This window comes from Doryrhamphus excisus, chromosome 6, assembly GCF_030265055.1.
Source record: "Doryrhamphus excisus isolate RoL2022-K1 chromosome 6, RoL_Dexc_1.0, whole genome shotgun sequence".
NCBI lineage: Eukaryota > Metazoa > Chordata > Actinopteri > Syngnathiformes > Syngnathidae > Doryrhamphus > Doryrhamphus excisus.
Window position 1 is genome coordinate 19435459 of NC_080471.1, and position 21953 is coordinate 19457411.

At 40.9% G+C, this 21953-nt stretch overlaps 1 protein-coding gene across 2 annotated transcripts in view; it reads right to left on the minus strand.

Annotated features, from left to right (window-relative positions):
• Positions 1–765: 765 nt before the first annotated feature.
• kiaa1549la (KIAA1549-like a) overlaps positions 766–21953 on the minus strand; it is an 81703-nt gene continuing 60515 nt past the window's right edge. Inside the window, exons 14-24 of one of the 2 annotated variants that reach the window (XM_058076707.1) lie at positions 19352–19494; positions 14687–14811; positions 12536–12750; positions 11482–11614; positions 8248–8489; positions 7846–8011; positions 6470–6567; positions 5364–5509; positions 4729–4883; positions 4607–4653; positions 766–3131 (exon numbers count right to left, since the gene is read on the minus strand). In XM_058076707.1, the coding sequence (XP_057932690.1) occupies positions 4624–4653; positions 4729–4883; positions 5364–5509; positions 6470–6567; positions 7846–8011; positions 8248–8489; positions 11482–11614; positions 12536–12750; positions 14687–14811; positions 19352–19494 (1453 nt within the window). In that variant the 3' untranslated portion in view covers positions 766–3131; positions 4607–4623. The remainder of the gene's footprint in view (positions 3132–4606; positions 4654–4728; positions 4884–5363; positions 5510–6469; positions 6568–7845; positions 8012–8247; positions 8490–11481; positions 11615–12535; positions 12751–14686; positions 14812–19351; positions 19495–21953) is intronic. The other variant, XM_058076708.1, reaches the window with a different exon arrangement.

Genomic DNA, 21953 nt, shown 5'->3' on the forward strand with positions numbered 1-21953 from the left:
TTTGTTGTTTTGGTGAACAATAATTCATTCCTGCAGATAATTCCGCCGATAAAACCCCCCCCCAAAAAACATTTTTCGATGGGTCAATTTTTGTCCGTTTTTTGCGAATTTGTATTTTTTTTCAAGGTAGCAGAAACTACACTTTTTTGGTACTGTGGTTCTGTGGCACAGAAGGTAGCGCAGAAACCGTAAGATTGGTGGTTCAATCCCAAGTCACTGTCCTTGTGTCCCTGGGGCAAGACATTTCACCCACTTTGCTTCTGCAGCCAAAACCGGCTCCAAAAATTATGACACTCGGTGTACCATTGGACCAAGCTGGCTAAACCTAGAGGGGGGGGGGGGGGGGGCATGTTGAATGGGCAGAACATGGTCGAGACAGAAGGATGGACAGTATTACAATTATCTCTCTTTGTGTTGTCTGTTTTCTTTTTTCTTCTTTTTCTATCCCCTCCTGCTCCAGTCTGGCCGCTCCAAATTTGCATAACAACAAAACATCAAATAAAGTCAAATAATTAGGACTCGAGAGGCTTTCTTTTCAATGCAGACCTACCAACATACCGACATAATTTGTTCACAGTGTTTAAATTAAATTAAATTAAATTTTAATTTTAATTTAATATAATTTAATATAATTTAATTTAATTTAAAGAAGCATGTACTCATCATTAGAGCAGTCTATGGAGAGAATATGGGGGGTTTTAGGCCTTATGGTGTATACATGCTCCCCTCTAGTGGTACACCAATAATAACTATGCAAAGCATATAACACTCCAAAGCAAAAATAATTGTAATTCATCTTTATTGTTTAAATTCACCAAAACTTTTCTGCAACTACATCCAATAGCATTCTATGTTGTCGTCACTGCAACATCAAAATCAGGGTGTTGTCATGACGTCACAGCATACAGACACGGCAAAAAAAAAAAAAAAAAATTAAAGACATTAAATTCATCCCTTAGTCCATCTGAAATAAATGCATCTCGCCACATCCCAAACAAAGTACAAACATTGCACATCAATTCATCATAACATTGCATTAAATCTCCCTTTGTAAACACCATTCCTACTTATTTTTCCCCCTAATGAAATCAGATGAAACGTTTATGAGTGGTAATGGTAATCACTTGTATTACAAAACACAGTCTGCGTGAGTGGAAATATTGTGTCCTTTTTTTTTCTTTTCGTTTGTGATACTTTGAATGATTCAAAGCAAGAATCAAAACGCTCCAAGCAACAACGCCCACATCTTTTATGTATCATGCACAGGCCAACAATACTGTATAATAAAATACCTTCAAATTCCAATGGGCTGATTCTAGCATGTAATTACTTCTATTTTTTATGTGTTTTGTGTGTAAAGTAAACACATTTTCTAACTATTATGGTTTCGCTACAAGATACGATGATTGTGCAAATAATAAATGGGACTTTTACCTTTAGAAATTGAATGCTATACAATAGCATCTTTGCATTGAGTTTGCCAACTTTCGGGCTTTTTAAAAAGTGCTAATTCCATGTTAAAGTATAAAGTTTATCTGTTCTATACTACATATCGAGTGGACATCATCGCTCGCCTTGTTTCAGGCGTACTCTCTTTTGGTAACATTGTACATATTAGCTGTTTTACTTCCACTTGGCAAAAAAAAAACAAAATATATGGCTGTTATCTCCTTTGGTAACCATCTGGGTGATTAGGAGCTCTTTATACAGTACACATAGTACCAAAGTTTTTAGTTCTCTAGAGAGGCAATATTTAGTCTGTAACATTCTTGTACAAAAGATTGCAATATTTTGACGTGTATGGCTATAATAGCTGTTCAAACAGTAGAAACGCTGTAAATTACAGACATATTCCGCTGCTTTGAACTCAACACATGTTGTACCATTAAAAAAAAAAATTTTAGTCATACAATGGGACAAGATGTTGCCGATGTGTAAAGCCTTCACAAAAGTCAATGCTAATCATAAATTCAGTGAAAGAAACATCTCACTAGAACAATGCCGAGAAAACATCCCTCCCACACAACTTGCATAAATATCTTCAATAAATCATCTGCTATATACAGAAATACATGAAAATGGTACATATACAGCTTTGCCCAGTACCGGCAGGTGACTTGAGCAGCAGTACTTCGTGCTCCCCTTTTCAATATCATGACATCTTTCAAGTAAATCATTAGCTTTCTTTAAAAAAAAACAAAAAACATACTCGGTTTTCAGTTGCTGAGGGCCAGGAAACGACTCCCATACCAGTGAGAGTTTGATTCCCAGACAGAATTCCATAAGCAAATGACATATTTTGTTCACTGTTCAATCAAATAAAGAAAAATGGTAAACAAACTACAGAAAATTAGTATTTTTTTGCCTTGAAAGATGGTGAGTGAAATAAAAAACTCACTTTTTTTTTTACAGTAGTCAATGCACAAATGTAAAGACAGAAGCACATATCTAAAACCAAAAACAAAAAATAATTAGACATACAAGATAGTTAGATTTTTTTCAGTTTTCTTTCACTTTTTCTCACTTCAGTTTAAATTACACAATAACTAGTGGCAAAAAGTTTACACAGACATTTAGATTGTTCCAGAAAACGAAAAAAAAAGAAAGAAAAGCACAGGTTGATTAGTCCGGCTTTCTTGGTTTTATGGTTTTACTTCACGGCCCAGTCCCGTGTGGGTCAGTTTTATAGTGGACCAGAATACTGATCTGTGCTGGACTAGACTGATGATGATATTGCGTCATGTGCTGTCTCGTGCTGGGCAGGTGGCAGTTTTGGTGACCAAAGACGGGCGGGGTCACACTGCGTCTGTTGTGACAGGCACAACAGGATGAGGATCTTTTTTTAAAATTATTTTTCTGTACAGTTCTCACCACACAAGAGCCAGGCTATAGCAGTTGTGGACTCAGTGGGCCCAGTGAGGTCAGGGGGGCTCAGTGAGCAGAGAAATATGGCTCTTGGTGAGCAAAAACATCTGTGACCATGTGAGGGGGGGGGCGAAGAAGCGTCAGGGCTGTAGGTCCAGCAACAAAAAACAAGAAGATATGGAAGTGAGGGAACCTCCATTTTAATAGAACAAATTCAGACAGGAACAGGAAAGAGAGGGAGGCCATCTTCCCACCAAAACAAACACCTATGGGAGAGATAGTGACAATGTAAGACTGGTTCCTAACTGGAAGTTTAGTCATGCTAGGAGTGCACTGGTCCGGTGCCAGTTGGTGCCAGTTCACGCCAGAGATTATGTAATTGGCTTGCTGTGGCACCGAATTAATGTTCGTTCGGCATGTCACCATGTTGCCGTTATTCGGCACCACAGCGAGCCACTACGCGCCAATCACATAATCTTTGCCACGAACTGACACCAACTGGCGCCGGCGCAGTGGATTCCTAGCATCATTGGCGCAACTTGGCTTGTGCCATTACATTCCAGTGGATTCCAATAAGCGGATTGTTTGCGACATTTTGCGACAAAATTTTAAACATTTTAAAATTTTCTTGCCACCAAACTCAATTTTTGCCGCCGTTACGGGCCAGCACAAGCCAGTTGGGAGCTAGTTTGAGCCACTGCACGCCACTAGGCACCTTATTGGTGACGCTAGGCGTCACAGCAAATTACATTGCAGCGAACTGGCACCAACTGGCGCCGCCCAGTGGACTCCTAGCATCATTGGCACAACTTGGCGCATGCCATTACATTCCACTGGATTCCAATAGGCGGATTGTTTGCGACATTTGGTTCCACTTGGTGGACACTTTGCACTGATTAATTGATTGATTTAATTGATTTAAGCGGCGCAATGAAAATTTTGAAACATTTTGAAATTTTCTTTCCACCGTTACGGGCCACCACAATCCAGTTGGGAGCTAGTTTGAGCCACTGCACACCACTAGGCACCTTATTGGTGACACGAGGCGTCAAAGCAAATTACATTGCCGCGAACTGGCACCGACTGGCACCGGCCCAGTGGACTCCTACCATCATTGGCGCAACTTGGCTCGTGCCATTACATTCCAGTGGATTCCAATAAGTGGATTGTTTGCGACATTTTGCGACAAAATCTTAAACATTTTAAAATGTCCTTGCCGCCAAACAAAATTTCTGCCGCTGTTATGGGCCACCACGAGCCAGTTGGGAGCTAGTTTGAGCCACTGCACGCCACTAGGCACCTTATTGGTGACACTAGGCGCCACAGCAAATTACATTGCCGCGAACTGACACCAACTGGCGCCGGCCCAGTGGACTCCTAGCATCATTGGCGCAACTTGGCGCGTGCCATTACATTCCACTGGATTCCAATAGGCGGACTACTTGCCTATCCCTTTCATTCAACATTTATGTTTTGATGTGCATTTTTAATTGTTTTCAGCATGTAACTATAATTGTATAATTATATGTGTGCAATGGATGAATTGGATTACATTATTTCTTATGGGAAAAATGTATTTGGTTAGAGTACGTTTTGGTTAGAGTTGGGACTATTTATTAATCAGACGTCATTAATGATTCGTCACCCACACTGTAATAGATATGATATAATAAATCCTGAAATACACAAAATGTGTCACTGAATATATGATCAAACTTCTAAACAAGCTACTGACTCTTACCATAATGGTGTGGGACTTCAGCAGATAGTTTCAAGGTGGCGTGAGCTCTGCGGAGAAGAGAGAGTAAGAACTTCTTCGAACACATGATATACGTTTGTTCATTTGAGCAATGAGTGTCTCACCGGGGGGTCGTTCCACTGTCGCGGAAGGTCTTCTGGCTCAGGTGGGTAGGACATCCAGGACGGACTACGGTACGAAGATGGTGGCGACATGACAAAGTAGTCTGAGTAACCTGGGTGGTTGGCTGATATTGCGTACACTGCTGTTATTGGGTTTCCTGTGACATGGAAAGTGACAAACAAGGCCATTACTCAATATAATAGTGTGACTCTCGATGTCATCTTACAAAGAACACTAAACTCATCACACATCAACTTAACACTCAAAATGTATACCTAAAAAATATACAAACATGTACCAATGTGAGTTTAAAAATGAACAAAAAAACCTCAAAGTGAGCAATGAGCAATGCATTCATTGGTGCCTGCTGGGCCGCTGCGATAATGTCAGCCTCCCTATGGGCTTCTCTGGCTCCCTCAGGTGGACAGAGGCAGCATTGCAGGACAATCCATCCATCCATCTATCCAAATGCATTGTTCAGACACAATGCATTGTGGGAAAATTTTTAAATATATATTTTTCATGATTGGTTCCTGTCAAAAAAGCTGCCTGGTCTTCCTGGACTTGTGTATACAATTTTATGACATGTGTCTATGCTCCACTACTCTTTTTTTTGTGATTCTATATTCCGTCTAACCTGAGTAGGTGCTGATGGACTGGTCAACAGTAACAGCAGGGAAGGTGGTCCTGGACAGCGGCAGATAGGGGGCACCGTTGTGCTGTTGGGCCTGCATGTCTGAGGCCTCCGACACTCGAGGTTTCAGGCTAACGTCGGGAGTGGAACTGTGAATAGAACGAAGGATAAGGTGAGCAGGTTAACCTGATGTACTGCGGGTTAGCAGTAAGAAAGAAATGTCAGTTCAAAACTATTTTTTTGTTTTTTTGATTTTGACGTTTGAGAAAGGAAGTATACTTTGGATCCAGAGAGAGTAATTAGAACCCCCTTTGTTTTTTCTCTTCATCCAATTTCTAATAGTTAGACAATGGAAACTGGTTAGGAACCCAGCAACAATATGTATCACTAAATACACCTTATACTATATACACAATCACATTTAAATTGAAAAAGAAACTGCATGTAAAAGCATATCTGACATAAGAAGAGAGTAGTACTGTAGTTTTCTTGATAGGTTATATTATCTAGACAGGCTACATAACTACTTTTTAAAGGAAAAAAATACAATAAATACTGAACTGGACACCAATGCAGATGTGTTTATTATGTGAGAGCCTATGTGGGGCTAGGATAGGATAGGTTAGGATAATTCCCCCATCTTTCCACCAGATGGCGATCACGCTCTTTATACAGTCCAAGTCAATACTGAGGTGCTTGGTAAGAAAGCACACACACAGCAGTTGCATTTAAATGAAGAAGCTGCTTCTTCAAATGATGCAGTCCATCATATGATGTGGAGCAGTGGAAGTGGGGGGGTGGGGGGTAATTCAAATCCTGCTGCTTAATATTCTGCGCTATTTTTTTTTCTGTATTCTTCTGAGCACAGCTCACCCCCAGGTCTTTTTGTTTATGTAATTGGGTGATTAGCCTCAAGGATGAATTTGGATTTACTGTGGCATCTTTGAAGTCTGCTAAGAGTCTCGGAGGGGGGGGCCTGGGGTCTACACCAGCTGACGTAGTGCGAGAGGTGGAGTACACCGTACATCAGTCAATGACATGCACAAATATTCTATTATTATACATTTTTCTGTGTGTGTGTTTGTGTGCAATAACATGATGAGGAGTACCGTCGCAGTGAAGGTCCAGGTAGTGGTCCTGGTCTTGAGGGGATTAGTGGTGGAGGAGTCCCGATCCCCATGTCAGGGAGCTGCGTGAACCGGAAACCCTGCACATAAAAACATGACTTGACATGTACTATATGTACTCTATGACCTTGAAGCAAAAAATCCAAGAGATACTAAAACAGAATATGTCATGCAAATGCATTTCTTGGTCCAAGTCCATTGGTTGTTTTAATCTCTGTAAAGCCCTTTCCCTGCTAATCAGCTGTTGGCAAAGCACTGACTGATAGCATTAAATGACAGCTTTTACACATGTCCACACACACACACATATTGGAGCAGAAATATGCAACTGCATGACCGGATCTACTGAGTAGTAGTGATGGGAATTTCGCTTTCGTTTTAAGGGAGGCGGTTCATTTGATCCAAATCTTTCCGCTCTGAAATGCTGTTGCTTAAATTGATTTACCACCAAAATAAGCGTAAAATTAATTTCTAATGTAGAAATCTAATTATATGAATTATTTATATAGCTTTGTTTGTATGGTCAACATGGAATGGATTGTTACAAAAAAGAAATTAAACCCCTCAAAAACAAATACCCATCTGAATTGGACTAAAAGGTCCAATTCTCCAAGGTCTCATATCATTGGCTGGAAAGTGTTCATAATTGTGTTGCATTTTGCTACCGCTTGTTGTTCCCTGTCACTTATTGACTTGTATTGCAAAACGGTATCAAACAAATTATTCATTCATTCATTTTCTACCGCTTATCCTCACAAGGGTCACGGGGGTGCTGGAGCCTATCCCAGCTGTCTTCGGGCGAGAGGCAGGGTACAACCTGGACTGGTCGCCAGCCAATCACAGGGCACACTATAATATGTTGTAATCTATACTGGTCACTTGATGTCACTTAATGTTACACCACACTTGATAGCCGGAACAACAGCCTTTTATTGCAGGTTTTTATTCTCACAAAAGGGCAAAAATACCTAAAAGATATTCATTAATTCATTCATTTTCTACCACTTATCCTCACAAGGGTCGTGAAGGGTGCTGGAGCCTATCCCAGCTGTCTTCAGGCGAAAGGCGGGGTACACCCTGGACTGGTCCACAGGTGGACATCTAAGTTTTATTTATTTTAAAACAATATTTGCTAGAAGATATAACGTCAATGCAGAGTCTGATATGGCATATCGGACAAAAAGTCATCCTCCTATGCTGTGTGGAAGTGGTACATTTTTGACTTCTTACTTTGCCCCTTAGAATATATTGGAAGCTAACTTGTTAGCTCGGTAGCTTGCCTTGCTTTACTCGGTAGCTTACTATGCTTTTAAGTCGTTTAAGTCTGCTTTGTGTTTCACAGTTCTGGATGTTCTCACCGGTTTGGGCAGGCTACACTGGTGCAAGTCATCGTAACCCAGGCTCCTCTGTCTGCCTCCACAGGGATGGTTCATGGTTCCAGGGGCGCTGGTCACTCCATCACTGTAGTGGCTCATGTGGGACGGCTTGTAAGCGCTGTGGGCACGGTGGTGGTGATGGCGGTGTCTACAGGTAAAAATAGCGTCAATAACTCCTGGGTGTTGTGGGTTGCTCTCCAGCATATACACAACATTATAGGTTAACTTTCAATTTCAAATTTGAAATACTTTGCTCTCTGCATATATTTACGCAAGAAAGTTCAACTCCAGCCTTCAGGCACTTTCATAGTTTCTTACAGACAAAATGTTGCAAAACGATTTGCACTACTATGAAAAAAAGTTATGTAAGACAAGTAAATGTACTTCGTCGGAGGAGAAGGTGGGTCATGGTCTGAGGGTGCCAGGCTGAAGGCGTTGCCAAGCAACATATGCATCTGCGTGCGAACGTCGTCAATGGATGGCTGAGAGCTGAGTGTGGAGGAGTCTGAGCCACGGTGAGCTTTCACCCCCAGGCTTCCATTCCCAGTGCCAGTAGATCCACCTCCGTAACCAAGAGAGGTCATCAAACGGTCCACATTGGTCTCCTCATACGGCTCTGGTTCACCCTGCGTAGCACACAAAGGCAGATTTAGCAATGTAGTCATTGTAGAATTAAGATGCAGTAGTTCCAATGTGTTAGTCAAACTATGCTAGCCTCTTTAGCACCAACTTATTTCATTACAAACCAAACTAACTAAAATACAAGCACATGACATTCAGACACACTATGATATGTGGTAATATCTATACTGGTCACTTGATGTCACTTAACGTTACACCACACTTGATAGCCGGAACAACAGCCTTTTATTGCAGGTTTCTATTCTCACAAAAGGGCAAAAATACCTAAAAGATATTCATTCATTCATTTTCAACCGCTTATCCTCACAAGGGTCGTGAGGGGTGCTGGAGCCTATCCCAGCTGTCTTCGTACACCCTGGACTGGTCGCCAGCCAATCACAGGGCACATATAGACAAACAACCATTCACACTCACATTCATACCTATGGACAATTTGGAGTCGCCAATTAACCTAGCATGTTTTTGGAATGTGGGAGGAAACCGGAGTATCCGGAGAAAACCCACGCATGCAAACTCCACACAGAGGGTGGGGATTGAATTCGGGTCTCCTAGCTGTGAGGTCTGCGTGCTAACCACTCGTCCGCCGTGCAGCCTACCTAAACGATATCCTCACTAAAAACATGGGCTACTGTTGCAGAAGTAACCCACGACAAGCTAAAACTGAACTCTGAACCCCCGTCCACCCACAACTCAGCTCCCCTATGGAACACATTAATAGCAACACATGAACTTGTGTCTTAAATGGCTTATTTTTTACTCCTATTATGTCTACTGTATTGGGTAATACTAGTGTAAAGGTAACTATGGAGGTCTGAGTTCATGACTTGAGGGCTCTAATTATCGTAATGGTTTCCTCCCACATTCAGCTGGGATAGGCTCCAGCACCCCCCACAACCCTCGTGAGGATAAGCGGTAGAAAATGAATGAATGAATGTGACTGACTTTTCCATTGGTGGTACATTGGTGGAGCTCTGGCAGGACCCGATTTGACTGACAGCGACAGTCCATCACATACGTGTGAGTGTTGTTCAGATAGCTGCGTCAGTTATGTGTTGCCTCAATCATCTTCATCATTTTATATCTAAAAGTCGTAAGTTCTCGAGTCCACCGCAATGGACTGTTTTCCGTATCTTTAAAAAAAATGTTGTACGGTCAAACGCCGCAGTTATCGTATGATTTGGTTTTCATCTAATAGTTTCTCTACAATTTTGGTAATGGTATTATTTCATTTGAACATGCATCAGATTACAATTGAATGCATCACATAATCAGTTCACAGTTCCACATGTCGAAAAAGGAGTAGGAAGAAGCAAAGCTCCCCCCCCGACCCTCGTGAGCATAAGCAGTACAAAATGAATGAATGAATGAATCTTACATTTGTTACATTTTGTTACATTTGTTCACTTCCTGCTTTCCTGATATATTTTAATTTTTTTTTAATTTAATTTATTTTTTTTCTTTTATTTTTGGAGGAGGAGTAGGAAGAAGCAAAACTTATTAAATCCTACCCGTCCATTTGGTACTTTTACAATCAGTAACTGTTACATTTGTTCACTTCCTGCTTTCCTATTATAGTTTAAGTTTTTTTTTTACTTTTTAAAATTTTTTGTCACGTACCGAAGTAGGAGGTGATATGACCATTCATCCTTGTATTTAGCAAACATCAACTGCTTGTATTGTTTCTTGAATCGGCTCATCGTTGTGCATTGTTTGAGGGTCTTACTCAATCCATTCCATAGTTTGATTCCACATACTGTAATGCTTAGTTCTTCTTAATTATGTTTAAAAAAAACATTGGAGGTTGGAGGTCCTGGGTCTGAAAGCCGCTAAAGAACCAATTGGAGGTTGCAGACCTTAAAGGTTTAACCCCGAGTAAAAGTACAAGTGATAGATGTTGTATTGGAGTGTGAGCCATCTGAATGCATGTGATCACATCCAGTCATTGACATTCACAAAGGTAACACTATTATCACCGTGGTGCAGCCGAGAAGCAGCAGAGAGCAATTCCACTCATTCCGTGTGCCCCCATTTGTCTACTCCTCTCTCCCAGCTTTTTCCGCCTTATCTTTTTGTCTTTCCTTTTGCACCTTACTTTCTTGTCCTTTATCCATGCGGTGCAAAGTTTTTCAAGGGTACTCAAAACATCTCATGGAGTCAGCGTGAGTTTAAAAGGCAAGGAAGTTAGGATTAAAGTCGTAAATACTCTGAGACGATTATCTTATCATTTGAGGCATAGAAGCAGAGCTTTACTGTCGTCATCATCACATTTAGAGTCTGACTCACCTGCCTAAAGGTCAGACCTGAGCTTCTTTAATACACTTTGTAACAGAATCAAACTTCAAACAATATTGAAAAACTACTAAGTCTTCGGGTGAATTTAAGTACAACTGTCAGACCCTCGACAAATCAACCTGAAAACCGGTGACAAAAAAGTCATAATTCATCCATTTTAAATGCCGTTTAATCCTCATTAGGTTTGTGGGGATATGCTGGAGCAAAAACAAATAATGATAGCATGAAATAAATATTAATAGTTGTCAACTGAACTGTATTATAAATGGTAATGGTAATGGTTTTATTTCATTTGAACATGCATCAGATTACAATTGAATGCATCACATAATCAGTTCACAGTTCCACATGTCCAAAAGGAGTAGGAAGAAGCAAAGCTTATTAAATCCTACCCCTCCATCTGGTACTTTTACAATCAGTAACTGTTACATTTGTTCACTTCCTGCTTTCCTAATATAGTTTTTCCGGGTACTCCGGGTAACTGGTGACTCCAAATTGTCCATAGGTATGAATGTGAGTGTGAATGGTTGTTTGTCTATATGTGCCCTGTGATTGGCTGACGACCAGTCCTGGGTGTCTGGGATAGGCTCCAGCACGCCCCTACGACCCTCTTGAGCATAAGCGGTAGAAAATGAATTAATGAATTAATCTGACCATTCAACATCTTAAACTCTGCACACTCACATCATAGCCATTGTTGCGGATGCCTCTCCTAGATCGCTCCCTAAGAACTAGAAGGTCCATCTCTGTCTCCACTGGGCTGGGGCTGCTCAGGGACTGCCTGCTCCAATAGGTGGGCTCCCGTGGATGGGAGTACCTGGCAAGTGGAGTACATTACATATGTTACATAATGGCAGACCATTGTATTATATATATTAAAAAAGCATTTAATTTCATCATGAGTTCTCTCCCTCTCTTGATTTACCAAATACAACCTGCATAGGTCGACTTTGAATGCAGATGATTTGCCCTCACACTATTAAATATTGCAATTAAGACATGACGTTGATGACTGTGTGATGAATAAATTCCCTCAAAGTAGTATTCCTTTTAATTTTCGTAGTTAAAGCACAGAATTTGGCTTTGACCATTCTTAACAACATTAGAGCTCTCTGAGCATGAAATAACACCCCTATAGTCACTTTTACACTCTTATTACCCAATATAGTAGACAAAATAAGTGTAAATAAGTCATTTAAGACACACATAATACTGGTGTGTTACTACAAATGGGGAGCAGGGAGGTAAACAGGAAGTTCAGAGTTGAGTTTCATCATGCTATGGGTTACGGCCGCAACAGTAGCACATATTTTTACTCGGGCTTATTGGGCTTGTTGCAATAAAAGCCTATTGTTCCGACAATCAAATCTGGTCCTTGTGTGTCTCGTCAAACATTAATAATACTTTTAAATAATAATAATACATAAATTAATAAATAAATTAATTACAATAATAATTACATTATAATAAAAAAATAATACTACATCAATGTCTTTAAACGCCTTACTGTATCTTTGGATTTTAGTTAATTTAGCCATTTTTAATGTGTGAAAATGCTTAGTTTAGGCAAAATCTGTAACATTAGCTTAAATGTGCCTAAGTTATGACTAAAATTGGCCACAAAACTGCATGATTTATTCACTAATATCATTTAGAAAAAAAAACACGGTCGAATGAAGCCACAAAATTCCAACTGCCAAGTGGTGTAGGACAACTGTATTTCATCACAATGTCGTACCTTTTATGACATCCAGCAAAGGAGGCCCTCTTCTCCTCAGCAGTCATTGGTTCCTTGACTCCGTTGTCATGTCGACCGTGCCGGCTGTGACTATAACCATGGCTGCCACCCTCGGAAAGGGAGAACTCTCCATAACCCTTCCTGCGGGCTTTCTGGCGCAGTTTGTTTCTGTAGTGTTCGATGTCTGACTTCGGCTTCAGCCCGCCGTGATTTGCCTGTAGGACAAATGTTTAGCTTTTCCAGTATTTGTTTCACTTTTGTGATTTCTATCTGACAGTAATGAGAAAACACTTCCCTGAGTCTTTTATCATCTCTTAAATGTGACATTTTGGCGATTAGATAATTATTTTAAGATAAATGATTGCATTCAAGGCCCTGGATAATTATTTTCGAGGATAATGAGAACACATTGAGAAATAGCGGCATCACTGTGAATTGCTGCCCTTGACAGAGAAAAGCGAGAGGAAAATGAGATGTTAAAGAGTGAAAGATGACAGACTGGGTGGGAGGAAAGCGACAGGAAGCGATTTAAGTAGAACGCAGAGTGTTTGTTGCAATAACAGCTCAGTTCATCAGCGGTTCCAAATATCAAAGGAGATGTTGGGTGGATGCTACAGTATATAAGTGGGCTGGATGACACAGGACTAATAGTGTTGTGAGTAGGGGTGTCACATTGGGTTCACTAGATGATACTTTTTTTTACTATTATTTATTTAACTGACTTTATTTAACTTTGCATGCATGACTGTTGAACTCATTCATTCATTCATTCATTTTCTACCACTTATCCTCACGAGGGTCGCGGGGGTGCTGGAGCCTATCCCAGCCGTCTTCGGGCGAGAGGCAGGGTACACCCTGGACTGGTCGCCAGCCAATCACAGGGCACATATAGACAAACAACCATTCACACTCACATTCATACCTATGGACAATTTGGAGTCGCCAATTAACCTAGCATGTTTTTGGAATGTGGGAGGAAACCGGACTACCCGGAGAAAACCCACGCATGCACGGGGAGAACATGCAAACTCCACACAGAGATGGCCGAGGGTGGAATTGAACACGGGTCTTCTAGCTGTGATCCATCATCCGCCGTGCAGCCTTGCACAAATTAATTAATTCATTCATTCATTTTCTACCGCTTATCCTCACAAGGGTCGCGGGGGGTGCTGGAGCCTATTCGAGCTGTCTTCAGGCAAAAGGCGGGGTACACCCTGGACTGGTCGCCAGCCAATCACAGGGCATATATAGACAAACAACCATTCACACTCACATTCATACCTATTTGGAGTTGCCAATTAACCTAGCATGTTTTTGGAATGTGGGAGGAAACCGGAGTACCCCGAGAAAACCCACGCATGCACGGGGAGAACATGCAAACTCCACACAGAGATGCTCGAGGGTGGAATTGAACCCTGCGCGCTAACCACTCAACCGCCGTGCAGCCCACTGTTGAACTCCTTTCCACAAATTCATTTGTTTTCTTCCGCTTGTCCTCACAAGGGTCACGAGTGGTGCTGGAGCCTATCCCAGCTGTCTTTGGGCGAGAGGCGGGGTACACCCTGGACTGGTCGCCAGCCAATCACAGGGCACATATAGACAAACAACCATTCACACTCACATTCATACCTACGGACAATTTGGAGTCGCCGATTAACCTAGCATGTTTTTGGAATGCGTAGGAAAACCCACGCATGCACGGGGAGGCATGGCTGATGGCTGAGAGTGGAATTGAACTCGGGTCTCCTAGCTGTGATCCGTCATCTGCCGTGCAGCCTTGCACAAATTCAAACAACTAAAAATTAGTTTTGCTGTGACAAATATTCGGTAACTTTGATCAGAACGAGTGACACCGGGAACACCAAGTGCAGGTCATTGCAAGGTTTACTAAAGCAATTAATACGCGCTTCCAATTCCTCGCGCACTCTCACGTCCATATTACGTGTATTATCATTTACAATAGTGATGGAATAGTTCTTAATCTGTGATGGACTTCTAGTTGCCTTCTTAGATTCTTCTTTAAACGAGAAACATCACGTTTTAATGATGTGACACATGATGTCATTCAAGTCGTTGCACCATTGTTCTGCCCTATTCTGTCAGGACAATGGACTCGCACACGTGTGTGTGTGTGTGTGTGTGTAGTCTCACCTCGCCATTAATGATGACAGAGTCTTGGCTGTGGGAGGAGGATGAGGGGTAGGAGTAAGTTGGCTGGGCTGTCAAGGGTTTGATGGTGATGAGCCGTAGAGAGCCTGTATGATCTTCATACGGGTCTGTGAAGAGAAAGAGGATGAAGGTTAGCTGTCCCTCCAGGCTGCTATGATGTTACAGTCAGAAACATAGCAATGTTGCCACTTCAATTTGGCTAAATCCTCCTTGATGACAACTCGTGTGTTTAATAATAATAACTATAAAACAAGAAAAGAAGTGCACTTAGCCACATATTACATGGAATTTAAAAAGCTAGTACAATGTGTGCTACAATTCTGACATTTACAAGATAATGGTAATGGTTTAATTTCATTTGAACATGCATCAGATTACAATTGAATGCATCACATAATCAGTTCACAGTTCCACATGTCCAAAAGGAGTAGGAAGAAGCAAAGCTTATTAAATCCAACCCCTCCATCTGGTACTTTTACAATCAGTAACTGTTGCATTTGTTCACTTCCTGCTTTCCTAATATAGTTTCTCCGGGTACTCCGGTTTCCTCCCACATTCCAAAAACATGCTAGGTTAATTGGCGACTCCAAATTGTCCATAGGTATGAATGTTGAGTGTGAATGGTTGTTTGTCTATATGTGCCCTGTGATTGGCTGGCGAACCAGTCCAGGGTGTACAACGCTTAACGCCGGAAGAAAGCTGGGATAGGCTCCAGCCCCCCCTCGACCCTCGTGAGCATAAGCGGTAGAAAATGAATGAATGAATGAATCTTACATTTGTTACATTTTGTTACATTTGTTCACTTCCTGCTTTCCTAATATATTTTAATTTTTTTTATTTAATTTAATTTTTTTATTTTATTTTTGAAGGAGGAGTAGGAAGAAGCAAAGCTTATTAAATCCTACCCCTCCATCTGGTACTTTTACAATCAGTAACTGTTACATTTGTTCACTTCCTGCTTTCCTAATATAACTTAAGTTTTTTTTTTTGTTTTTTTTGTCACGTACCGAAGTTCGTGGTACCATATGGGTACAATAGTAAGTGTCAATATAGTGATATACATAGCACATCATGACTGGTTCAAGACTCTTCATCCTTGTATTTAGCAAACATCAACTGCTTGTATTGTTTCTTGAATTGGCTCATCGTTGTGCATTGTTTGAGGGTCTTACTCAATCCATTCCATAGTTTGATTCCACATACTGAAATGCTATGTCATTTTTAAACAGTTTGTAGACAGAAAATATATTCATAAAACAACCGTAGAAATCTGAAAATCTCAAGAGAAATTCAGCGCTTTCAGTTGTTTGAATTAAATTTTTTTTATTTACTGTATGCGTGCATGTCATTGCAGGCAGCGGCAGATGTTGTGTTATACCGGAGACTACTCTGACTCATTGCCTGACATCATATGGCAGACGGTTTCATTGTAGAACTAAAACAGTCTGCCATCAACTCAACTCTAAACCCACACAACTGCAATTCATCCTGGCTGCAGCCTCAGCTGTCCATTGTTATTTGTTTCTACTCCTGCACCTTGAATCAGAGTGAAAGCAGAGAGAGAGAGCACAACTACGAAAGGCAGGCCTGAAAGTTGTGAGACGTTAGTGAAAAATTGTTGTGAGATAATTGTAATTAATATAACTGTAATTAATGTTTTAGACTATTCATTCATTCATTTTCCACTGCTTATTCTCACAAGGGTCGCGGGAGTGCTGGAGCCTATCCCAGCCGTCTTCGGGCGAGAGGCGGGGTACACCCTGGACTGGTCACCAGTCAATCACAGGGCACATATAGACAAACAACCATTCACACTCACATTCATACCTATGGACAATTTGGAGTCACCAATTAACCTAGCATGTTTTTGGAATGTGGGAGGAAACCCACGCATACACAGGGAGAACATGCAAACTCCACACAGAGATGGCCCAGGGTGGAATTGAACTCGGGTCTCCTAGCTGTGATCCGTCATCCGCCGTGTAGCCTTGCACAAATTCAAACAACTAAAAATTTGTTTTGCTGTGACAAATCTTAAGTAACTTTGATCAGAACTAGTGACACCGGGAACACCGAGTCCCTGGATGCAATCTCCACACAGAGATGACCAAGGGTGGAATCAAACTCGGGTCTTATAGCTGTGATCCGCCACCTTCCGTGTAGCCTTGCACAAATTCAAACAACAAAAAAATTGTTTTGCTGTGACAAATCTAAAGTAACTTTGATCAGAACGAGTGACACCGGGAACACAGAGTCCCCAGATACAAACTCCACACAGAAATGACCGAGGGTGGAATCAAACTCGGGTCTCCTAGCTGTGATCCGTCATCCGCCGTGTAGCCTTGCACAAGTTCAAACTAAAAATTTGTTTTACTGTGACAAATATTAAGTAACTTTGATCAGAACGAGTGACACCGGGAACACCGAGTCCCCGGATGCAAACTCCACACAGAGATGACCTAGGCTGGAATCGAACTCGGGTCTCTTAGCTCTGAGGCCTGTTTTAGAATATGGAATTATGAAATTTTAATTTCCGTCACATTACGTGTCACATTTGGAGTTGGAGCAAACTGCTCTACAGAACCCAGTACATTACATTGCACCGTGACAGTTGACTTTATCACCGCTGTGTATTTTGGAATTATTAATTGATTAGTTTGATGACAGCAAATTCCCTCCTTTGATTTTTTTTCCACTTTATCACAACGTCTGTAAGCTTTGTGAACAGCAGTGAGAAAATGAGACAATTACCCAGCCTCTACCCTCCTTTGGGTATTCATTCATTTGCTTGTATAAACACCATAAATCACTCAAATCACAGGGAATACTGCCGTGCTGAGCTTGGAATGAGATGGAAAAAAAAACAGCGAACAAGAAAATCATGGAAAAGAGAAGGTCTGAGAACAAGTCAGAGTTGGACAAAGTCATTGATCTCCACTTTTACATGATTTCAATTTTCATTTTCCCCCTGACACATCACGTGCACATGCATCAATAAGAGTCTTTTCTGAAGACCTCAAAGAGCTCTTTGGATTTCACCATGGTGATGTCACTCACTGCAACAATGGCGTTCAAACCAAACTAAAACTGTGATGTTTCTGTCCCTACAATCAACCTGCAACACTGTTGTTATGATGTACATCTATTTAATTTTGGTAATGGGAAAATTTCATTTGAACATGCATCAGATTACATTTGAATGCATCACATAATCAGTTCACAGTTCCACATGTCCAAAAGGAGTAGGAAGAAGCAAAGCTTATTAAATCCTACCCCTCCGTCTGGTACTTTTATAATCAGTAACTGTTACATTTGTTCACTTCCTGCTTTCCTAATATAGTTTTTTTTTTTTAAATCACGTACCGAAATACGACAATGACATAATGGGCAAAATAAAATTAGCTGTTTTGCTTCAAATGACACAACGGTCATGTTAGTTGAATACAGTCGTCCCTGTTTAAAATAGAGTTAGAGAGAAGGATAAAGGAGCTTACCACTTCCACACTGAATGGGTGGAAAAGTTATTTTCAATCTAATGGTATGGTAGCCAATTTATGAAAAATTATTGATGCCTTCTAGCCAGAATACTACATATTACTTTGTTCTTTAAACATTGTAAACTAAAAATAAGAAACCATTTTTAATACATTTTTGAAAAACTGCGACTTTACTTTAAAACTTTCTTACTTAATGGATTATACATTTTACTTAATGGATTAAACTTTCATAAGATATACTGAAGTCTAGCTTGTCGTGCAAAATAACATCCATCTGGTACTTTTACAATCAGTAACTGTTACATTTGTTCACTTCCTGCTTTCCTAATATGGTTTAAGGTGTTTTTCTGTTGTTTTTTTTGTCACGTACCAAAGTAGGAGGTGATATGAGCATCCAATGACATAATGGGTACCATAGTAAGTGTCAATATAGTGATATATATAGCACATCATGACTGGTTCAAGACTCTTCATCCTTGTATTTAGCAAACATCAACTGCTTGTATTGTTTCTTGAATTGGCTCATCGTTGTGCATTGTTTGAGGGTCTTACTCAATCCATTCCATAGTTTGATCCCACATACTGACATACATGCGTTTTCTATGCCGCTTTTATATATTTTCCAGTATAAAATTGTGATGTCCTCATCCGCCCTTTTTTTTTCCTCAAGTAACCAGCTGCAATAATGCTGTATGTATTTCCTATAACTCTGTATGATGTAATGAAATACCACCGGGATTACTGTAAGAGCAAGTAATAATGATTTTATTGTGTGTGACCTCAAGAGTACACAGTGTGTGTCAGCACTAGGTTGCATGATGCGGGGCAGCATGCTGACTCACTGTATATGCATGATTGTCTTCAATCTTTTAGGTCACTTCATTAGTTTGCAGGAATTATCCTTCAGGCACGATGTCATCCAATGAGAATGTTGGCAACACAAGTGTAACAAATGTGTGTTCATGATGGGTCAGTGTACTTACTGATTACTATATAATTAGCAACCTACTGTCGTGGGGAAGAAATATGAGAAAATGAAGACTTCCTCACCATCTGTCTCTCTCTTTCCGCTACTATTCTTCTCAAGTTTAGTTTTAGATGTAGTATTTTAGTTTAGCGAGTGTTCCTCGATAACTTTGATCTTTCTCACCATTGGTGTTTCTCTTGTGCAGATCCTCCTTGCCGTTCTTGCAGCTGCTACCAGTGGCTGTCTTCCGGGCCGAGGAGCTCTTGCTGGCATTCAGCTTCCCGGAGCTGTTACTTGACATTGAACCATCCTCGCTTGGCAACCGCCTGTAGTCGCCATGGCAACAGAGAGAGGTGCAGAAGACAAGAAGAGAAGGGGAATGTTTCAGTCTCAGTATGGGTAATAATCATTATTTCTTAACCTTCGTCTTATGTTAGGGTCGGCATCGAACCGTTTTACATTTTCATTCATTCATTCATTTTCTACCACTTTTCCTCACAAGGGTCGCGGGGGTGCTGGAGCCTATCCCAGCTGTCTTTGGGCGAGAGGTGGGGTACACCCTGGACCGGTCGCCAGCCAATCACAGGGCACATATAGACAAACAACCATTCACACTCACATTCATACCTATGGACAATTTGGAGTCGCCAATTAACCTAGCATGTTTTTGGAATGTGGGAGGAAACCGGAGTACCCGGAGAAAACCCACGCATGCACGGGGAGAACATGCAAACTCGAGGGTGGAATTGAACCCTGGTCTGCGCGCTAACCACTAAACCGCCGTGCCTCCCCGTTTTACATTTTAATGCATAAAAAGAATCACATCACATTTGTTTATTGCATCAAGGTTTTTTGACTTTGACAACTAAATAAAACCCCCCAAAATTTTTTTACTAAATTTTATAGTTCTTCTGGTTGAAATTATGACCACTGTATTGTTAGGGTCGGTTTTGACCTGGTAATAATAATATAACTATAAAGCAACACTTTGAGCCAAAATTGAAATCATAAGTGTACAATTAGACAACACAATCATGTACATGTATCATGTAAGCTTCAGGGGATTCTCATTTTGACCGGTTTTCCAATATACCAGCAGATGAGAAGCAAATTTGATGGTAACTTATTGTTTTTAGTGTATTTTATAGCTGATTTTAACATAAGAGACGATACCAGAAAGCTAACACAAGAGGAAGGTTAAACATTTAGCATTGTGTGTTGCAGATGAAGTCATAATAATGTCCTTTTTATTATCTAAATGTCGAGATTCAAAAGATTATTTGGTTTGGCAGTCAGGCATAAACTGACATTTACAAATTACTTCATAAATGTGACTTTTATTTATGAGTTTCATAAACAGACATATACAGGTCAATATTGAATGTAGTAAATAAAAAAAAAGACAGAAATAGACCGCTCTATTTGTTTTTGTTTCTGCCTCAGAGGCACCAGGCCACAACCACACACATACACGCATACTGTACATACACACACACACAAACATGTTCAAAGGCGCACACACACACACACACACACACACACACACACTGCTTTGAGGCATGTAAGCCACAGTAGGTACACAATGTGACAGGCCCATCTACAGGTGGTTTGACGTGCACAGATTCTCTAGTTCATGAGAATGAGTGCTACAGGCAAGGCTAACATCCAGGAAAATACACACACACACACACACACACACACACACACTGGGGCCTGTGTTGCGTTCAATACAGTCGAGTCACATCTTAAATTGTGTGGTCAAACGCAAACTGCTGGAAGCATAGAAAGAAAAATGCATTGCATGTGCTATGGAAATTTGTCCGGAAAATTTTATTCATTCATTTTCTACCGCTTTTTCCTCACGAGGGTCGCGGGGGGTGCTGGAGCCTATCCCAGCTGTCTTCAGGCGAGACGCGGGGTACACCCTGGACTGGTCGCCAGCCAATCACAGGGCACATATAGACAAACAACCATTCACACTCACATTCATACCTATGGACAATTTGGAGTCGCCAATTAACCTAGCATGTTTTTGGAATGTGGGAGGAAACCGGAGTACCCGGAGAAAACCCACGCATGCACGGGGAGAACATGCAAACTCCACACAGAGATTGGGGATTGGGTGGGATTGAACCCTGGTCTCCTAGCTGTGAAGTCTGCGCGCTAACCACTAAACCGCAGTGCAGCCCCTGGAAGATTTTAAAGGGGACATATTATGTTAATATTTTTAATTTTTTTTGTATTGAGCCCGCACAGAAAGCTTTCTAGATCTTCCAGAATCTGCACCTATTCTAGCTGTATTTCTTTGGATTTCCAAAACATTAGGTTTTGATTAATCCCACCCATGGCCTGCCTCCAGTGACGTCCACTCTACTGTGATTGGTCACACTCGACATGTACCAGGGCACGCCCACATAAGGAAGCCCAGCTCCCTGTGACATCACAGTGAGCCGGTGTTAGAAAACATTCTCTGAAACGAAGCGTTCAGAGCCATCTCAAACATCTTTCCAAATACGCAAAGTGGAAAAAGCGTCATAGGTCCCCTTTAAGGTTATGATTTTTTGAGGTTTATGCGTAATGGAAGAATGTTCTCCACTTTTATAAGAAAGACTATTGCACTAACCTCATTAAAAACATTTCAAGAGATAAAATATGATTGTATGTATTTGCCATGATATGACTGGAAAAGTCGGGATTGTACATCCAGGCTATTCAAAATTCAGAAATTGTGTTATTTTTGCATCCGGATGCATTTGAATTAAGCAACCTGAAGCAGCTGGTAGCG